We start from the raw sequence: 21,362 nt of genomic DNA on the forward strand, positions 1-21,362 counted from the left end.
GTGTCAGTTTTACGTCGCCACATCCATTCCCATTTTTCATCATTGTTCCACAATGTTTATCATCATGAAATTAATATCTATATATTTATACTATACTGCTTACCGTTTTCATACTTTATATATCTTAGCATATTCATACACACTGTTCATACTGCTCACAGGCTGATATCTAGTGTATTCATACCCCACTGTTTATTCATCATTCAATTCATTCTATATGTTATTCTGTAGATTGTGTACATTACTTTCCACTTCACTGCTTGTTGCACCTGGTTAGAAGCTAAACTGCATTTCGTTGTCTCAGTACCTGTAATATGTGCAATAACAATAATGTTTCTCTTTAAGTTAAACCAAATCATTAAAATAAAATCTATTGTAATGTAATGATTTGGTTTAACCTTATTTATTGAATACATCATTTAAAATGGCAAGATTAAATCAAATTACATCCATGTTGTACACATCATAAAGCTTAAAGTGGCAGCTAAAGAATTAACACAGCAGCAGGTCTGTTCAATTCATGCTCATTAAGCTTCATGTGTGCGGATCTGAAGGGACTGATCATTTGTAGCCTGTCCACCTATCAGTTTTGCAAACATTAAGAGGGAGGAGCATTTCTAATTATGGAACCCAGTCACTGGTGTGGTTCATCATCATGACTGAATTAACAAACCTATATAAAGCAATGGAGATCACCTTTGTCTACAGTGGGTAAATGGAATTTGTGGTGCTTACACTGTGTGACGAACAGGGAGACATCACTGTAAGAGTCTCACAAGACATTTCCCAAAGACTACAAAATGGTGAGTAAACAACTAAATTGCATTCCAACAATCTGGATATGATTTTAAATGATGTAAATTATTTTTCAGATAACAGTTTAGCAGCTGCACTTATGCAGCAAGCAAGGGCTGCAACAAATGCACAAGGTAATCTATCATTTAAATCAAAAATGGTGTTGTCTTTTAATGCAAATCAAACAAATGACATATTCATGTTTATTGTAAACAAATATTTAATTTTCTCTCAATCACAGTCCCTTTAGATCTGTCTTCAGATGCTAGGCCTGCTCCTGAAAGGCCTGCTCCTGATGAAAGACCTGCTCCTGACGAAAGGCCTGCTCCTGATGAAAGACCTGCTCCTGACGAAAGGCCTGCTCCTGATGAAAGACCTGCTCCTGACGAAAGGCCTGCTCCTGACGAAAAGGCCTGCTCCTGATGAAAGACCTGCTCCTGATGAAAGACCTGCTCCTGACGAAAGGCCTGCTCCTGATGAAAGGCCTGCTCCTGTAAGGCCTGCTCTTGTAAGGCCTGCTAGATCCCAAGCTGGCACTCCTCACCTGGCATCCCCCTCCAGCCGGTCAGAACACCTTGAGGCAACACAAGGTACAGTAACTAAAATGCGGATCTAAACAGCAAATGCTATTTGTTTGAGTTACTAACACTTGTGTCTTAACAGATTTCACACACAACACCATACTGCTGCTTTTGGACCTGACAAAAACACACCAACAGGTGTACTATCACTCCAAACCCGGTTATAACAAAATTCTACAACGGCAGTTCAGCAAGGAGGGATACAGTTTCTCCTCAGACAAAATCCGGAAAAAACTCAACAACCTTTTGACCACCTACAAAAGGGCCAAGGACCGTTGTACCTCAACAGGAGAGGGGAACATAACGTGGGAATATTATGGGGTAAGAAGTTTGTTCTTGCACATCTAGTTGGTAAAAGCAACATTTCCATTTGAACAATTCTGCAATTCCACAGATAATGGACAACCTGTTTGGGAGGTGCGGTGTTGGGAGCGCACCTCCAGGCACTCTTGTTTCCACCCCTCTATTACCCACTGCCTCACAACCATCCACCACACTGCCGTGTGCCTCTGAGGCCCAGCCTGGTCCCTCCATGACCCTGCCCACCACACTGCCGTGTGCCTCTGAGGGCCAGCCTGGTCCCTCCATGACCCTGCCCACCACACTGCCGTGTGCCTCTGAGGCCCAGCCTGGTCTCTCCATGACCCTGCCCACCACACTGCCGTGTGCCTCTGAGGGCCAGCCTGGTCCCTCCATGACCCTGCCCACCACACTGCCGTGTGCCTCTGAGGGCCAGCCTGGTCCCTCCATGACCCTGCCCACCACACTGCCGTGTGCCTCTGAGGCCCAGCCTGGTCTCTCCATGACCCTGCCCACCACACTGCCGTGTGCCTCTGAGGGCCAGCCTGGTCCCTCCATGACCCTGCCCACCACTCAGCCGAGATCAATCCGGTCTCGAGTCTCCCATCCCTCCTTCTACGACCTGTATGAGGCCCACTCGGAGAGGAGGACCAGTGCACTGGAGACACTGGTGCGGCCAGAACAGGAGCGCCGGAGAAGGCTGAAGGAGATAAATAGGAGGAGGTTTGAAGCTAAAATGTTGACTGCGATGGGAGAAGTTGTTTCCCAGTTAAAGTCCATTGGGAGCCAACAAGAGCGCATCATTGAGCTTTTGCAGGACAAGCCCAAAATGCCATAATTTCCCCCACACTGGGTATTCCCTGAATTAATTTGTTTATAAAGAACACCACCTCAGTTTGTTTATGGAAGTAATATTGTTTAGATTAGTTATTTATTTTCCTCGTTATGCAGTTGAGTTATTATTTCATCCCTGGCAATTGCCTTTGTATACACTAAGTGTTCACAATGTTTATATGCAATTATTATTTATTTGCCAAGTACATGTGTACATATGTATATATAGTTATTTCATTTTCAAAGAAGATAGTCAACTGCTATTGACATGTGCAGAAAATGACCATATCTAGTTTTCATATATATGCATTTATTTTTTACTTGCCCAATCATTTTGGATGACATTACATGTTACTTGTTAGGCGCTTTAATCCAAAGCGACTTACATACTCAATACTGTGGGCATAAAAGGAAAGGAAATAAAAAAACAAATGTCTTCCACAAAGAATATGACAGTGGTTATTTGTGGGGGGGGGGGTGTGTGTGTGTGTGAGCTCTTTAAAAAAGGTCACAAATCTGATTTCTGTGCAACACTGCATCTTGGTTCTGGGGATGCGGTGCCCTGTTATCTGCTGCTTCAACCTGCTCATCAACTTCAATTGCTTCCCCTTCCTCCAAGCACATGTTGTGAAGTATGCAACAGGCAGTGACTGCTGTGCTAATGTTTGCAATGTTTTTCATGTACAAACATTTGAGCCTCCTGAACTTCGTTTTCAGTAGGCCAAAGGTATGCTCAATGACCACGCGTGCAACATTTAATTTTTGATTGAAACGACGCTGCCGAGCAGTTAAATGGCCATTGTCCCTGTATGGCCTCATAAGCTGAGGCAATAGTGGGTAGGCAGAGTCCCCAATGATGTGCATTCCCTCAGGCACCAGGGACTGGGGATCTTCATCAAGCAGCCTTCCAACAGCAGACAACCGGAATGCCCGTGCATCATGCCAGCTACCAGGGTGGCCCACATTAACATGACAGAATCTCTGTTTACTGTCACAGAACCCAGTAAGCACAACAGAATAAAACTGTTTTCTGTTGATGTATGCTATTGGGTTCTCACAGTGTGGTTTCACAATAGGAATGTGGCATCCATCTACCGCACAGACAGTGTTGGGAAATCCTGCTGCACGAAATCCTAACTCAGAATTATGTAGGGCTTGCCCTGTGGGCCAGGAAATGTGGTGAGACAAATATGTGGTGACAAGACTACAGAATTCACGGAGATGCAGGCAGACAGTGGATTTGGTGATATTGAAACGATCAGCAAACCCCCTATAGGACTCCTGGTTTGATAGAGTCCACAGACAGGCAAGAACATTGTTCCAGTAGAACGGGCCAATAGTCGTCATCACATCCTGTTTGGTAGAAAGGAATAAATGGCTTTTAATATCACCAGTCCAGATAATACATATTTGATGATATATATATATATATATATATATATATATATATATATATATATATATATATATATATATATATATATATATATATATATATATACACACACACACATACTTCCACATGTCCCCTGGACAATCGGAAATGACTTTTGAAGTCTGAAGGACTGTACTGTGGGACCACTTCTTCCACAAATTGTTGGACCTTTGGAACGGATCTAAGGAAGGCAGACACAGGAGCAAATGATGACCATAAATCATTAGACCTATTCAACATTCTTTATATATATATAACTGCTGCTGCTGCTGTAGGCCTATATTATCTTCACTTGATTTCAGTTGTATTCTTGTTTATTTATTGTATCTTTGTACTACTATCTTGCTTGCTTTCTATATCTTTAGTAAAGTAGCTTTTATCTTATCCCATTGGACTAAAAAAGACTAATAGTGTCATAATTTTGCACAATTTGTGATCTGTAGAGTAAAGTAATCAGTCCGGATAATCGATCATACTTTTTAATTTAGACTGATGCAACAATATATTTTGTCTTTTTACTTGTGTATTGTATTGTGTATCTGTTTTTGTTACCTGCCTAGGTAGCCTACTACGGATGTAAATTAGCACGTTTGCTCAAACACATTTATACTTCTTGTATTTTATACTGATGTTCATTAACATGCTCTGTCCCTATCAAATAAAAAAATAAAAAGATACGTAATTACCTCCGCAGACGGTGTTCATCATGCCATTCTCCATACAATACATGTGGGATTTCTATTGCATCCACTTCATCTGCAACGAAAAACGCCAACGCAATTTCCGCCATTGCAAACCCAGCCAGTCAAGCCGACTCCGACTCCGAGCTGTCCGACTTAAGACGAGCTTTTTGACACCTCCCCCGGCTGCGATCGGCTACTCTCGTCTACTTTCGAGGCGAGCCGCAATGTGTCTCAAACAAGCCTACTAGTTTCTTGGTCATCCGTTGTCTCCTTTTTAAATGTGGGTTGTCTTGACCTTTGTGCTGATCCCCACCATGTATGAAGGTAGATATGGTGCAAAATGTGAGAGCGTGTAAAACCTGATGTGAGCACTTTCAGAAAAAAAATCTGAGCTTGTGTGCATACATTTACACTTGTATAAAATATCCACGTAACTGTGAACCAAATTTACACTTGTATAAAATATCCACGTAACTGTGAACCAAATGTACACTTGTATAAAATATCCACGTAACTGAACCAAATTTGAAGTCACAGAAGAAAAAAAAAAGTTTTGTAGCTTGTAGAAAAAAAATGAACTTAGTGATGAAATGTTCACTTGCAGAAAAATACATATTTTTAAAATATATTTTCCATTACAACCTCTCAAATCAGTCATTACAACTTGACGAATCTGCTCTGTGGCAGTATAAATCGACGAATCTGCAGTCTTGACTTTTGCTACACTTCTTGCAATGAATGTGTCGCTAAAGTAATTTTCACCTGTAGATGTGGGGGAGGGAGGGGGGTTGGAGCGAAGGGGCGGAGCTATCAGAACGACGAGGCTCGGGTCAGTCACACAGTCACAGCCACAGTCAGGTCGTACCGGATGACTGCGGGGCTAACGGTCCGTGTCGCTACCATGGTCAATCAACGGTAAGTTTTGCCCATTACTTGCCCAGTATTACTTTGAATATTATTATTGTGATTGAGGATTAAATCCGTTTTGAAGACCACCGTTTTATATCGTGTAATTAGATATTAATTTATTAATGCTGTAAATTACCTTTAATATGTCTAACTATATTTAAAATGTGTTACCTTTTTATAGAAGTGATTATATTTGTATGCCAATATTTTTCTATGGTAAAATTTCGTTTTGCACTTTTATTTTGGTAGTAATAAGATCGGGACTCTTATTTTGAAGGAACTTTACCGGAAGTGAATAGACAACGAAGCAGAATGTACATATATATTTCGCCTCCCAAGGCTTTACCCATTTCCTCTTTGCTTTTCGTTCTGGTTCACCTTGCGCTTTATCAGTTGAATCACTTTGAACATTCGTTTGAGATGTTGACGGGTTGGCCGAACTTTTTACCCCACAGTCAAACAACTTAATTTGCTTCGCCATTTTTTGTAAAACAAACACACGGCGCACCGCGCACGCGATTAAACGTGCATCGCTTTCTGGCTCCGTAATCACACCAATGCACATGCAACTTAAGTATCAGGTTCCGACTGGTCACAACAATAATTAAATATCACTCTTAATACAACAAATAATTAACATGTATCTCTTTTGGGGTGCACATTTTGCTGTTTGCTGTCCTTGTTACTTTATGTTAAAAACTGGTTGCCACTGATGGCCAAGAAGTGGTTGAAATTTTTTCTGAATGGTTGCCAATGGCAACCTGGCAACTGTTACTGTCGAGCCCTGCTAGCATACAGTCAATTTGTACTAACCTCGTCAAGCTGGAACCTCTTAGCTTGCTACTTCCGGTTTCCGGATAAGGTGTTACCAAAATAAGAGTACTGCGTGTAGCAGTATAATTAAACATTACAGGTTGTGAGTTACATTAGTTATCATATTTATATAAGTTTAGTAGGTTGTGGAAGTGCGCTCCAAAATATGTGTTGATCTTCTTTATTGATATTATTTATTTAAATGTATAATTAATTTTTTTATTGGTTTTTCAGTTGAATTATACTTAAAGTTCAGGGTAATCAACTGTTTTTTAAAAAATTTTAATTTAAATAAATGGATGTTTTCAAAGTCAATGAATAATCGTATTTAATAATCGTGATATCAATATTGGCCAAAATAATCGTGATTATGATTTTTGCCATAATCGAGCAGCCCTACCGTGTGTGCATAACTAATAAAGACCCAAGAGGCAGCGTATGTTCACGTGTGTATTTACTTCAGACTCTGGTGTAACATCCCAAACGGTCCGTGTAGCAACAACCTATAAACAGTAGTGTTACGGTGTGTGCAGGAAGCAGGACCCAAATGCAGATTAAAGTGTCAAAAATATCTCCTTTATTTCAAGGCTATACTATAAACAAAGACAGAACAGAACACTCACCGAAGACCAGGTCATAACACAAGACGAACCGACCAAGACAGACAGAAAAACCAGAACTTAAATACACACAAGACTAATTATACAAACAAGACACAGGTGAGGAGGGAGGAGAAAACACAGGGACACCAGGTGCACACAATCGGGTAATAAGACACACCAGGGAAACTAACGACAGGGAACCACAGACAGATGATCTAAAGACAAAACACAACGCAGACAGAAAACCAAAGACAGATCTAGACAAGACAAAACACAACACAGACAGAAACAGGCAAGACAGGAGGTGAAGACCTTTCAAAATAAAACATGAAACAAAAGACAGAAAAAGACAAGACAAAATACAACACAGACAGATCTTGACAAGTAGTTCCTTTTACAGAACACCTCCCCTCTTAAGTAAGAACCGCTTTCTTTAGCACAACAAACATACTCTTATAGGCATGTTCATATTAAACAGAACATTTCACAACAGAACATCATGGACTGCATTATTATTGTTATTAAAAGTCTCTCATAGATTTAAACACTCTGGGGGGCGTGAAACCCTTCCTGAGGTTGTCACATATGGCGTGTCATTTGTGACTGTATGCCTGCGACTCTCTTCATGACAGGCTTAATCTCATACATTCATGGGATTTATGCAACAGTAAGACAGAGAATGTAAGTGTGCACCCACATGCAGTATTTTAGTTGTTATATGCTGTTGTAAAAACTCCTGTTGTCTGCTGTGTTCAGACTCAAGTCCTGTGTGTGATGGACACTTCAGGACATTCAGTGTCCTTTTTTTAACAGAAGACCGTTGCTAGAAGCTGCAGCTAGACTGCAGAAGCATTAGTTTTTTGTTTTTGAGGATGGAACACACACAGATATAGGGAGGCTAGACATATACAATTCATTTATTTTGGTTTATAAATTAATGTCAAGACATTTATGTTATTGATTTCTGAAGCACTTTCTAAATAATAAAAAGAGAGTTCATATGTATTTACTGCATGTATGCATTGATGAAAAATAAGCCATGTGCAGTAATATAGAAAATTGAGGATGCAACGCATTGGTATGAATCGTGATGCATCGGGATATCGAATTGAATCGAATCGTTGACAGGATAATCGTAATCGAATCGAATCGTGAGACCAGTGAAGATGCACAGCCCTACCGGATATACTAACTCCCCCTCGATTCTATTGGCTCTAAAGTTTCAAAAAAGGTGTCAACCCCCAAAATCGACCAATGGGTTCCAGAGATAGGATCCTGCGTAGTATAAATAATGCCAGCAGCGGCAGCTTTACGCACATAACGCAGCAGAAGAACCACAGCTGCACCTCCACCGCATAGCAGCAAAACACCGACAACACAGCGACGAACACAGCGAACAGAGAACACAGAGACAACAGCAGGCAACAGAACATAATATTACAAGGACAAGGACAATGATTTATTTGCTTTTAGGACTTATTCAAGCAAATAATGGCACCCAGAAAGAGGCTGTATAAGCTTGAAGACGCCGTGGAAATGGTGTTCGCTGACTCTCCGTCAGAAGATGAGGATCTACTTCGGCCACAATCAGACCCTGATTATGAACTTCAGGAAAGGTATGTACTCTCTCTGTTTGTATCTATTAGTTGTGTATTTGGTGTAATCTATAGTAATTCCACACTCGCAATATACAAAATGGACGCCGCTTTGTTGTTGTAGCGTTATCGTTCTATCGAAACTAAAACAATGGGAACATCGTGTTGGTGAACACTTATCAATAGATTAATTGTATTTTGTGACTATAACACGGCAGTATATAAATAAAGCTGTATTGTATATCAACCCAGTCTCTCTCTCTCTCTATATATATATATATATATATATATAGGCTATATATATATATATAGGCTATATATATATACTGTTATTCCACACACGCCAAATGGATGCTGTTTTGTAGTTCTACAGACATTGTTCTGTGAGAAACGAAAACAATGGGAACATCGTGTTGGTGAACACGTATCAATAGATTAATTGTATTTCGTGACTATAACACGGTAGTATATAAATAAAGCTGTATTGTATATCAACCCTGTCTATATGTATATATATGTGTGTGTATACTAGGGTTGCCAACTTCCAGAAATGGAGAAACGGGACATATGCATGTGTCCGCCAGAAACCCGAAAATCTTCGCGCGCGGATTTAGTTACTTTTTTTTGTTACTTTATTTTGGGTTAGGGTTATGTTATTTAATTATTTTGGGGGAGCCAGCCCCTAGGGTTCGAAAATGTTTTTGGGGGTCAAAACCCACAAAATGCATAGAAAACTATGCATACCTATAACACAATACAAACACAATGGTCTTACACCTGCATTAGGCTACTACATCACATTGTACATCAGCATGTTCAAATCGGATAGGTGGGCACTAGGGACATCTGGGCACCTCGATGTACAATTGGCTATTTTATCCAAAATGTTAAAAAATAAATATTTGAAAAATGGTATTAAGTAATGCAAAGTATACATGATGTGAACATGCATGGTACATCATTATTAGACTTAATGTTATCCTTCAACCAACCATTTTCCCAGCATTTTCCCATCAATCAGCTGACTGACTCTCTCACACACGCAGAAGACCCGAGACAGATCTCCACTCACGGGCTTTACCCAACTGTGTTCTTCTTCCCACTGTTTGTTGTAAGACACAAGTCTTTTCTTTTTACAAGGGCCAGGGCCCAGAACCACATCCTCTCTCTCTTCTCCTCTTTCATTATCACCTTCTCCACCGGCAGCGCTCATTTTCCCACACGACTGAACAGGCTGACATGCCACACAAACAATGATGCCGCGGTCCTAGCGCCCTTCGCATACAGCACACAAACACACAGGCACGCAGCCAGACACACTGCATTGTGCGCAAACAGAAAAATATGTTTTATGTTTCCCTTTACACGGGAGTCCGGGACAAACAAAGTCCCGTACGGGACACGCCCCTTTTGGCTCAAATACGGGGCGTCCCGGCTAATACGGGACGGTTGGCAACCCTAGTGTATACTGTTATTTCACACACGCTAAATGGAGGAATTATTTCTGATTTGAGTTACATTTTTGAAAGAATAAGCCAGTGAAGCAATTGATGATGTTTTTTCCACATTTGTTTTCAAATGGCTTCTGGATCACAGCCATCAACATCTGCCTCATCCGAGCTACGACGTGCATCAGATCAGCATACAGTTGCCCCAGAGCCATCAACATCCAAGCTACGCCGCCGGACGTCTGCACCAGTACTAACTCAGCCTCCCTCTGCATCTTCTGATTCAGTGGACAGACTGTCAGGAGGAAAGTGAAACGGGCTGGTGTGTGGCACACTAAGATTGTTACCGTTCCTGACGCTGTGGTGGACTACAACAGAAGCATGGGCGGCGTGGATGTGTCCGATCCTTTTATTGGATACTACAGCGTTCACCACAAAACCATGAACTGGTACAAGACTTGTTCCATTTTCTGGCCATTGCAGTGGTGAACAGCTTCCTTCTCTACAAGGGGCTGCACAAGATGAGGGGTGACCCAGGACGAAGCCACACACCCAGAAGTCCTTCAGGGAGCAGCTTGCTGCAGACATGAGGGGTGAAGTCTCTTGGTCTGTGCCTCTTAACACTGGCTGCTGCTTTTTCACTGCTGCACTCTGTCTCATAGCTTTTTCTAGAGTTAAATCAGCATCCAATTGCAAGCTTTCTGATAGCTTAGCATCCCTTATGCCAACTACAATTCGGTCCCTTATTAGCTGCTCTTTGAGGGCCCCAAACTCACAATGCTCAGCCAGTCTATGCACTGCTGTTATAAAGGACTCGACAGTCTCACCAGGTTCTTGATTGTGTCTGTTGAAGCACGCTCTTTCAAAGATAAGGTTCCGCTTACTCACACAATGTCCCGTGAAAGCCTCTGCGACGTCATCGTAGGACTTTTTCTGAACCTAATACCTTCAGAATATCCTCAGCGTCACCACCCGCTGCATACATGTAGGCATTCACTTGGAACTCTGCTGACTGCTTGTCCAGTCCTGAAGCTATTCTGTAGCGTTCAAACCGCTTTTCCATCTCGGCCATTCGTTAGCATTGGAAAAGTATAACTTGCCTGGCGGCGCTAGCTGTGGAGCTAACCTTGGAGCTACCTGTTGCGCCGGTATACCTCCGTCCATTTTCTTCTTTCCTTTTTTTTCTTCACAGGGATGCAAACTCATCAGGTATGAAAAAGGTGACCAGGATCCGAGCGCCCCCACCCCACGGAATATCGGCTTTAAAATTAGAAATAACAGAGGATTTTAGCAGTCAGAACAACTAAAGCAGCAGTGCCAATAATAACAGAAACGCCAAAGAGTCACATCTAATAGAAATATATAAAAGCATTTATTTTAATTGTGTAGCAGTCCGTTTATAATTTTGGCAGCACTGTTGAGCATTTTGAAAATGCATTGTCATGCCTCTGTGCAAGGCTTAGTCTTTCTATCTGTATAACCACTGGTGTAAAGTAACCAAGTTCATAAACTCAACAAGTACTATACTTGGGTAAAATGTTGAGATACTTGTATTTCAATGTTTTGCTACTTTGTTCTTCTTCTCCTCTACAGTTCAGAGGTAAATGGTGTACTTTTACTCCACTACATTTATTTAATACCTTTAGTTACTTCACAGATCTGGATGAATGATGTGAAATATAATCAAGTGTTAAATCAGACTTTAGTTCCACCTGGAGTAAATCCACAAGCTACCCTGCAGTATACAAAGTCATTCAGACTAGCTGCTCCTTTGCCAGCTTTGAGAACACTTTCATGATCAATCATTATAAAACACATCATATATATTATTCCTAAATGGACCAATCTGCACAATGACTACTTTTACTATCGCTACTTTCACTATATTTTGATGATAATACTTTTCTACTTTCACTTGAGGAACATTTTGAATGCAGGACTTTTACTGTAACAGAGTATTCCTACACTCTGGTACTTCTACTTTTACTCAAGTACAAGACCTGAGTACTTCTACTTTTACTCAAGTACAAGATCTGAGTACTTCTACTTTTACTCAAGTACAAGATCTGAGTACTTCTACTTTTACTCTAGTACAAGATCTGAGTACTTCTACTTTTAATCAAGTACAATATCTGAGTACTTCTAATTTTACTCTAGTACAATATCTGAGTACTTCTACTTTTAATCAAGTACAATATCTGAGTACTTCTACTTTTACTCAAGTACAAGATATATATGTACTAAGTAAATACATGTGTTCCTGCTCAAGATTAGATTAAACTTTATTGTTATTGCACATATTACAGGTACTGAGACAACGAAATGCAGTTTAGCTTCTAACCAGGAGTGCAAAAAGCAGTAAAGTAAAAAGTAATGTACACAATCTACAGAATAAAATATAGAATGAATTGAATGATGAATAAACAGTGAGGGGTATGAATACACTAGATATAATAATAATACATTTATTTTGGGGGGCGCCTTTCATAACACCCAAGGACACCTTACAGGGCATAGGGGCAATAGAGAGGGGGTGTACTCCTGAAGGAGGTCGGTGATGTAGATGGGGGGCAAGGTTATGGACAGCTTTGTATATGAGTAGAATGTTTTTGTAGTCAATACGGTAGCGTACAGGAAGCCAGTGTAGCTGAGTGAGAATGGGGGTGATGTGGTCGGATGAGTTGGTGCGGGTGATGATCCGGGCAGCAGAGTTCTGGATTATTTGCAGTCTATTGAGGAGCTTGACGGGAAGGCCAGTCAGAAGTGCATTGCAGTAATCAATCCGGGATGTGACGAATGAGTTGACCAGGATTTCAGTGCTGGGTTGGGACAGAGATGAGCGGAGTCTGGAGATGTTCTGAAGATGAAAGAAGGCGGTACGGGTGATGTTTTTTTATGTGTGGTGCGAATGAGAGGGAGCCGTCCAGAATGACACCGAGGCTTTTCACTTGGGCAGCGAATGGTATGGGGAAGCCGTCGATGATGATGTTTGGTGCTGGGGTGTTATGTGACTTGGTGAGGGTGGATTTGGAGCCGATGAGCAGGGCCTCAGTTTTGCTACTGTTAAGCTTCAGGAGGTTCCTGCTCATCCAGCTCCTGTTGTCCTCAAGGCAGGTGGTGAGGGAGGTTTGGGGCAGGGCAGTGGTGGGTTTGGAGGAAATGTAGACCTGTGTGTCGTCGGCGTAGCAGTGAAAATTAACCTCATGGTGACGGAGGATTTTGCCCAGGGGGAGGAGATATATGATGAATAGGAGTGGACCCAGTACTGACCCCTGGGGGACACCCAGTGAAATAGCACTTTCTTGTGACTTGTGATTACAGAGTTGTACAAACTGTTGTCTGTCAGTGAGGTATGATGAGAACCAGGAGAGTGCAACACCAGTGATCCCAATGCCAGCCAGGCGGTCCAGGAGTAGTGGGTGAGAGATGGTATCGAATGCAGCGCTGAGGTCAAGGAGGATGAGGATGGTGAGAAGTCCGGAGTCAGCTGCACGGAGGAGGTCGTTGGTGATTTTAACCAGGGCTGTTTCAGAACTGTGTTTTTGGCGGAAACCAGATTGGAAGGGTTCATGGAGGTTGTTTGTGTCAAGATGGGACTGAAGCTGTGCGGCAACCACCCTCTCAAGGGTCTTGGAAATGAAGGGTAGGTTGGAGATGGGCCTGTAGTGGTTTAGATCGGCTGGGTCAGTACCGGGTTTTTTGAGGATGGGAGTGATTGCAGCCAGTTTGAGGGAAGTGGGTACAATTCCAGATGTGAGGGAGGAGTTAATTATGTCAGTGATCATGGGTGATATGGCTGGTAGGCAATCCTTGACCAGGGTGGTGGGAAGAGGATCAAGCTGACAGGTGGTGGTTTTAGCTTTAAGCATGAGCTCTGAGATGGTGTATTCCGATGCTGGGGTGAAGATGGAGAGGGAGCTGATGAGTGATGGACCAGTGGTAGCCATCCAGGGTGGATCAGTTAAGGAGGTGCATGCTGAGGCCAGCTCTAGGTGAATGGTGTTAATTTTGGAGTGAAAAAATTGCAGAAAGTCAGTACATTGGTCAATGGAGATATCTGGAGGGAGGGTTTGAGGAGGCTGAAGTAGGTGACTGACTGTGGAGAAAATAACTCTGTTGTTACCAGTGCTGATGAGGTTGGAGTAATATGAGGACTTGGCATTGGAAAGTGCGTTCTTGTAGAGGTGAAGGTGATCCGAGTACATTTGCGTGTGAACTGAGAGTCCGGTGCTCTTGCACAGCCGCTCCAGTCGGCGGCCAGTTGTTTTGAGATACACAGCAGCCTGTGAGCAGTATGAACAGTGTGTATGAATATGCTAAGATATATAAAGCATGAAAACGGTAAGCAGTGCAAGTATAGTTTAAAATTAGGGCTGTCAGTCGATTAAAATATTTAATCGCGATTAATCGCATGATTGTCCATAGTTAATCGCGATTAATCGCACATTTTTTATCTGTTCTAAATGTACCTTAGAGGAATATTGTTCAAGTTTGTAATACTCTTATCAACATATGAGTGGACAAATATGTTTTATGCTAATGTTTATTATCATTTGATAACACAACAACCTCTGAACATTAAAATTATTCGCCTCAATTCAACCTGGAACCTCTCTCATTCAATAATACAATACAACTTGTGTGTGTGTGTGTGTGTGTGTGTGTGTGTGTGTGTGTGTGTGTGTGTGTGTGTGTGTGTGTGTGTGTGTGTGTGTGTGTGTGTGTGTGTGTGTGTGTGTGTGTGTGTGTGTGTGTGTGTGTGTGTGTGTGTGTGTGTGTGTGTGTGTGTGTGTGTGTGTGTGTGTGTGTGTGTGTGTGTGTGTGTCTCAAGGCATATGCTCGAACGGGAGCTGCCTGGATGCTGCAATCATGTTGCGCGCACTATCCGTGCTGAGTGTGCTGACTTTTCGTACAATGTCCCACTGTCTGGCTTCCTGCATAAAGTCAAGTGCTCGGCGCAGTTGTGGCGAAATGTCGCTCCTCTGTTTTCATTTAAACAGCTCCATATCCGTTAGCGCAGCTAGCTAGCACCAGATGCTAACAACAACAATGCACGTAAGGTCTCTCTCTCGCTCGCTCGAGCCACACATACACACACACCCTCCCGGTCCTCCCAATAGCCAGTCGGTGCCTGCCGGTGAGCGTGGAAGTGTGGTCTGCCACAAGCGGGCGGCAGGAGCGGGGCTGTCAGCATCAGCTTGAAGATGGTATTTTAAACTCGATGCGCTCTGAAACTACGGGGCGGCCGAGGACAAAAAATACACATGCGTTAATCGCGTTAAAATAATTAGTGGCGTTAATTTTTTTTTGCGTTAACGCGTTATTAACGCGTTAACTTGACAGCCCTATTTAAAATATATAGATATTAATTTCATGATGATAAACAATGTGGAACAATGATGAAAAATGTGAATGGAAGTGTCGACGTAAAACTGACACAAAACAACAACAAACTTTTGCCAAGCCAATCGGAGAGTTTCATCAGCAGCATGGGGTAAAAACCACCAAACGACTCAAGATACCAGCGAGTCGTTTCCCATCAAGCATTTAGCTTCCGCAGCCCGTGGAGAGGAACGCGCCTCGCTCTCAAGTCTGCGGGCGTCTTTGTCCCGCGAGATTTCAACGGCTCATGGAGGCGAGCCTCCAGAGCAAGTCGGACAAAATGACTAACCATCATGCAACGCACTAGCAAGACGTTGATCGCAATTGCGCAGGTCTACGCAGGTCTCACTTGTCTCAAACAAGCCTAATAACAGTAACATGTTGCAGCCCCTCCTCCAGCACCCAGCACCCGCGGCTATTGTGCACGAGTCAACAGCAGACTCACTGTGCAAAACATAGCAGACTCGTGCGGACTCAGAGCCGTAACCGTATAGCAGCAGATCCAGAGATCCAGCAGACTTGTCGTCATGCACGAGTCAACAGCAGACTCAGATTTGCCAAATCGCAAAATAACCCTTTTTTTTGGTGATCAACATTTTTTATTAAAGCAAAAGACACTGTGTAGCGGAGGTTAATATAACATCAGTTTAATATGCTCGTGAAATGCAACAAGTTTTCGGTTTCACCGGTAGGATTTCTACGGTCTTGGTGATGCTGACTCATATGACTCAAATGACTCATATGATCCGGATCTCTTCAATGACTGACTCAGAAGACCCTGAGTCTGTAAAAGGATCCGGATTTGCCATCTCTAATAACTAATAAAGAACCAAGAGGCAGCGTATGTTCACGTCTGTATTTACTTGAGACTCTGGTGTAACACCCCAAGCGGTCCGTGTAGCAACAACCTTTAAACAGTAGTTCCTTTTACAGAACAACCCCTATCCTCCACCACCTCCACTGGCTCCCAACCAATGGATTGACTTCAAAATATTACTTCTCACCTACAAAACCCATCAACAACCTTGCTCCGCCCCACGTCTGTGACCTCATCCAACCACACACCCCTACCCCTCGCCTCAGGTTTGATGACGCTTACCTATTGCAGCCCATCAGAACCAAGCTCCGGACCTTCGCAGATCAGCTATTTTAGAGGAAACAAATAGGAATACTGGATTTTACAGGATAATGTTTTATTCAATGTTATGATTTGACTGAATATTTGTACTAAGATTAAATGAGCCAAACCTTAGAAAAATAAAAAGGTTTGTTGAATTCCCAGCTGCAGTATTTGGAACACACTTTTCAGTGAAGTTCTCTACACTATTTTTACTGACATAAATATGTAATAGAGACTTTAGCTTGGAGAGCTGCTGACACTGCCGCTTTCTTTATGTGTGTTAGATTAGCAGCTCAGCTTCAGTTGGTGCTGTTAATGCAGCAAAGCGTGTTAATGATTCCATGTAAAGGCCAGCTGCCCAGCAAGTGTACTCAACAGTGAAGCAAAGGCTGACCCTGACCTCTGGCAGACTAATCACACAGCTCACACACTCAGTACACAGTTTATATGCACTAATCCCCAGGAGCACCATATCTACACCAGGCCCCCCATGTGTGCTCTGACCAGTGGGATTAAATGACTTAACACAATTTCCAAGTCTTTAACTACATACATGTAACGGATGACATTCCCTTACAAAAAAGGATATGCGAAACAAATTCAAAGTATATGTAAATATGTATTTCACATATGGACATGTATATTACATGCAAATTGGTATATAGCATTGCTTTAAGTGGATGTGTAAAATGCAAAACTATAAATAAACATCGTAAATAACAATGTACCATATTATATCACATGGAATGAAACATTTCACATTTGCCAAATTTACGTTATTGGCACATGCACACAATTAGAAACTGTATGTAAACCTAATTTCAAAAATAAATAATGTGATCCAGGCACAGGAGACTTTTTCAATACTCCACATATGAAAAGCCTTGTGTGCCTCACATGATGAAACTCAAGCTGCCACATTTTTATATGTAGACACCAGCGGTTTCACATATCTAACATCTTTTCATGTAAAAGTGTCCAACCTGAAGTGTGTGTGTGTGTGTGTGTGTGTGTGTGTGTGTGTGTGTGTGTGTGTGTGTGTGTGTGTGTGTGTGTGTGTGTGTGTGTGTGTGTGTGTGTGTGTGTGTGTGTGTGTGTGTGTGTGTGTGTGTGTGTGTGTGTGTGTGTGTGTGTGTGTGTGTTGCCCTCTGACACTGGGACTAGAACCAAAGGCACCTTGCAGAGCTGCACTGTGCGGTGCTGAATGGTTCTGGGGGGGCTCTGATGTCACACAGGGATCCTCACCTCCACAGCGCTGGCCTGCTGCATGACGTCAGCCTGCCTACAGATTATTTCCCCCATGTTTTTCCTTTTAATCCTCCATCCAGCTTTTCATCCAGAGAGCGAGCAATTTGCAAAGCTCTCTCCGCACACACAAACAATGTGGCAAAGAGATTAACATATATCAGCAATAAAAGGATGGAAGAAAATAAATAACAGCACTTGCACATGACAACAGTTTCATAATGTCCTCGATGAACAACAGAAATCTATCATTTAACTGAGGGAGAACATCATTTGGAATGAGATTATGGTTAGTGAAATGAGATATTGAGGAGTGATATGCCTGTTCCACAGCTGAGCTCTGCATGTGAACCAGACTGCTCTGCTTTTCTAAAATGTGACAATATGGAAAGGAAAATTAAACAGCTTAGCCTATAGAAAACTGTGAACTGCTGTGTTGTCTTTGCTGGATGAGATAAAGCTGTCTTTTGCAGCCAAGTCCCTTTGTGTTGTACAATTCTAGTCTGCCCTGCTGTTAGATATGATAATCCGAACTCAAATGTATCAGCGGCAAATTGAAAGACTACAAGAAAATGGTCCACTGGTGCTGCTACAGTGTGCATGGATGTGGGACTTTTGAGAAAAAGCTGCTTTAATGTTAACATCTTTCTGTGATAACAGAGCTGTGCTCTATATCCATGGAAACGACACATGTGATCTGGCCAACAACACCTGAAAGTGGACTGGCATATAACATTTCTCTTACAGCAGTAATATAAACATTGTGTTTGATGGTGAGTGATCTGTCGCCATGGCAACGGCATTTGAAAACACCCCATAATATGCTTAGATGTGTTGAGGGCAGCATCGTTATCAAACCTGTGAAGTTTTGGGCCGTTTGGAGCATGTTCAATGGAGTTATGAGAAAAACGTGTTTTATGGCGACCATTGTGTTACCATGGCAACGGCATTTGACGAAATCTCAAAACTGACACATATATGTCTTTATATGGAAGCAAACAAGAGACAGAAGTATTTGAATTTTATCAGACACCAAATTTATACCATTTCAAAATAATTACTTTGAAAATAATGTAGGCCTATCTGAATTTTTTTTGCTCCGAGTTTACCTATGTGAAATAAAAATGTAAAAATTCAAGTTAAAACAATTCGAATGTCCAAATTCAGATCCCAAAAATTCAAGTGAAAAAAATTCGACGTCAAATATTTCGGTGTTTAAAATTCAATGTCAAAAAATTCGGTGTATAAAATTCGACCTCAAAAATTGCGATGCAGCATCATCCGGGCTACTCAAACAGGATAAGCAATCGAGCCCGAATGCAATCACACCGACTTCTGGCCTATCAGAGCCAAGCGGCGAACCCCGGGACAGTGCGGTGAAGCCCAATGCTGCAAACTAGTGATGGCGAGATGAAGCCTTATGAAGCTTTGAAGCTTTCCAGCCAATTGGTTCGCAAAAGGGTTCATCTCATGAGGCTTCATTACATCATGGGCTTCATTTGAACACAAACCCCCCTGTTGGTCAAAGTGTGTAAAACAGGCAGATTGGACATCTCAACAGTGTGCTCTATCTCATACTGAGTTCCCATTGAGTAAAGCCTTAGAATACATCTAAACAACGAACATAAAATCATATTTTCATGTTAACAATATTGTATTTATTCCAGTTTAATGATTGTGATTGAAAAGCCTAAGGAGGCTGGTAAACATTGCAAAGAGGGATTTGTATTCCTTAATAATATTCATAAACTTAACCATGTTGTAGCCTGAGAAAGGCTAAACCATATCAAAGAATACATTTATTAACTACATTATCTCATTTAGCTGTAGCTTTTATAAACAACAAAAAATACTTATTGTTCAGTCGTTGAACCAGGGAACCATGAGTCAACTGCTTTCCAGCTGAGCCACAGCACACACACTAAAGCTCCCTGAAAACACTGCAACATATGTATTCCTGTATTTATTGATGTTTTTATTCCTACATTTATTTATGCTTGTATCTATTTATACTTATGACATGTTCCGACCTCTATAAGTGAGGGTCTGAGCTCTCTTGATTCTATCGTGTCCAGGGGCGGTTCTAGGGGGGGGGGGGGGGCAGGGGGAGCCAGTGCCCCCTAACACTGACCTCTGACCCCCCTGTGGCCCCCCTGACAATGAAAAGTTTATTTAATTATTTTTTTTAAATGTATATTTTCTGGTACTCGGTTTGCCAAAAAACGCAGGATTTTGTTGCTGTAATGTGAGATTGTGCAGACACCCTTATGTAAAGTAGAGATGTAACTGTTCATTACCTTTATTTGTATATAAATATGGTGTTAGTGCAAACATTGCACTATAACTTAAGCTGAAGCTAACAGTAATAACTATAAGATCTATCTGAAATAAATAAGTGTACTGAAACAAATACCAATAACTGTATTGCATTGTTTTCTTATGCGCAATTACTTCATACTGTCTAGTTCTCTTTTTCGTCCTGCATTTATTGTGCCCCCCTCAGAAAATAACTGGCCCCCCAGTGGCCCCCCCAGTCAAATTGGTCTAGAACCGCCACTGATCGTGTCACCGGGCCCGGGTACAGGAGGGGTAATATGGTTCTTATTATACATCCATGGGTATTATGAGCGTTGTGGTTCAACGGTTCAACCGATCTGAATCGCTTCGTGAAGCAGTCATGTGGTATCGACAGGCAGCGAGGCTTCGTTTGTCATCGATGACGTCACTGGCCCAAAACGATACAAGCCTCGATACAGGCTTCACAAAAAGCTTCGGGGATTACTCGACACACGCTCCGAAGCCTCGGCGCAATACGTAACATCACTACTGCAAACTGTAGGCGATGGATGCAGATGGGAGCAATTCCCGTAGACCCTATGTTAAAATGTCCAACTTAACATCAGAAAATGAACATGTTTCTAGCCTGGATCCACAAAAACATATTCTGTATATAGTTAGATTCCCCCTTCATGACAACGGGACTGCTGCTCCTAGCTCCTCTGTCTCACTGCTAGCTCCGTTAGCTCCATTGGCTCCGTGATGCTACAGCGACTCAGCTCATGAGGAGAACACTACTTGAACTCGGTCGTGTTTGTTGTGTTGGTTCCTGGTGGACTATTCGTCATGCAAATAGGATTTATCTGCGGTTAAAACAGACCGTCCATGAATGCCGTTTCTTCGGTAAGTCAACCCTGCGTACTTTATGTTATGTTACTGGTGTTTTTATTAAGCTAACTTTAATTAATGTTTAGAGTTGGGTTAGCATTTGAGCAATCGTAGCTCCATCTGTGCTAACGATGCTATGCGTAGCATCCAAGAGTGTAAAACATTAATACCTCATTCACACCAACGGTGTTTCAGGGCCGGTTCGGAGCTGGAGCTTGAAAAGCACCGAGTTTTCCTCTTCACACCGCAGCAGAGCAGCCTCTTAGCTCCGGAATCCGGTTCGTTTCAAGCACCAAAAAATTGTCCGGCCAGAGCAAAAGCACCACATACGTCACGCTTACGTCGAGGCGGGGGCAGAGACAGATCAACTCCTGAACAACAACAAAAAGCCCGCGTTTTATCCAGTTTGTACAACGATGGAGAAACTTAACAAGAGTTTCAGAGTTTCTGCCATA

At 42.1% G+C, this 21,362-nt stretch overlaps 2 protein-coding genes across 4 annotated transcripts; one reads left to right on the forward strand and one right to left on the reverse strand.

Moving 5' to 3' along the window:
• The first annotated feature begins 717 nt into the window (after positions 1–717).
• LOC117559251 lies at positions 718–2,524 on the forward strand. Of its 2 annotated transcripts, XM_034235927.1 has the most exons (5): positions 781–803; positions 873–929; positions 1,037–1,385; positions 1,459–1,697; positions 1,771–2,524. In XM_034235927.1, the coding sequence occupies exons 3-5, from the start codon at positions 1,058–1,060 to the stop codon at positions 2,512–2,514; spliced, it is 1,311 nt and encodes a 436-aa protein (XP_034091818.1). In that variant the 5' UTR covers positions 781–803; positions 873–929; positions 1,037–1,057; the 3' UTR covers positions 2,515–2,524. The 2 variants fall into 2 exon arrangements, with proteins under 2 accessions (XP_034091817.1, XP_034091818.1); XM_034235926.1 differs by having other exon boundaries at positions 718–929.
• Positions 998–4,888, reverse strand: LOC117559252. 2 transcript variants are annotated; one of them, XR_004570947.1, is made up of 4 exons: positions 4,632–4,888; positions 4,027–4,126; positions 2,193–3,863; positions 998–1,369 (listed from the first exon to the last, which is right to left on the reverse strand). XR_004570947.1 is itself a non-coding variant. In XM_034235928.1 (4 exons), exons 1-4 carry the CDS (start codon positions 4,733–4,735, stop codon positions 1,336–1,338), a joined length of 324 nt encoding a protein of 107 aa, XP_034091819.1. In that variant the 5' UTR covers positions 4,736–4,888; the 3' UTR covers positions 998–1,335. The 2 variants fall into 2 exon arrangements, 1 of the variants encoding a protein (XP_034091819.1); XM_034235928.1 differs by having other exon boundaries at positions 3,778–3,863.
• Positions 4,889–21,362: the final 16,474 nt, after the last annotated feature.

Source organism: Gymnodraco acuticeps, unplaced genomic scaffold (genome assembly GCF_902827175.1).
Source record: "Gymnodraco acuticeps unplaced genomic scaffold, fGymAcu1.1, whole genome shotgun sequence".
Taxonomy (NCBI): Eukaryota; Metazoa; Chordata; class Actinopteri; order Perciformes; family Bathydraconidae; genus Gymnodraco; species Gymnodraco acuticeps.

Bases quoted from the DNA above. Each gene is read 5' to 3' on its own strand.
- LOC117559251 (XM_034235926.1), top strand. From the start codon at position 1,058: ATGCTAGGCCTGCTCCTGAAAGGCCTGCTCCTGATGAAAGACCTGCTC. The intron at 1,386-1,458 runs GTACAGTAACTA...GTGTCTTAACAG, and splicing joins ACACCTTGAGGCAACACAAG to ATTTCACACACAACACCATA. The intron at 1,698-1,770 runs GTAAGAAGTTTG...GCAATTCCACAG, and splicing joins TAACGTGGGAATATTATGGG to ATAATGGACAACCTGTTTGG.
- LOC117559252 (XM_034235928.1), bottom strand. From the start codon at position 4,735: ATGGCGGAAATTGCGTTGGCGTTTTTCGTTGCAGATGAAGTGGATGCA. The intron at 4,127-4,631 runs GTAATTACGTAT...TGCCTTCCTTAG, and splicing joins GATGAACACCGTCTGCGGAG to ATCCGTTCCAAAGGTCCAAC. The intron at 1,370-3,777 runs GTTTGCTGATCG...TGTTGCCTCAAG, and splicing joins AACCAGGAGTCCTATAGGGG to GTGTTCTGACCGGCTGGAGG.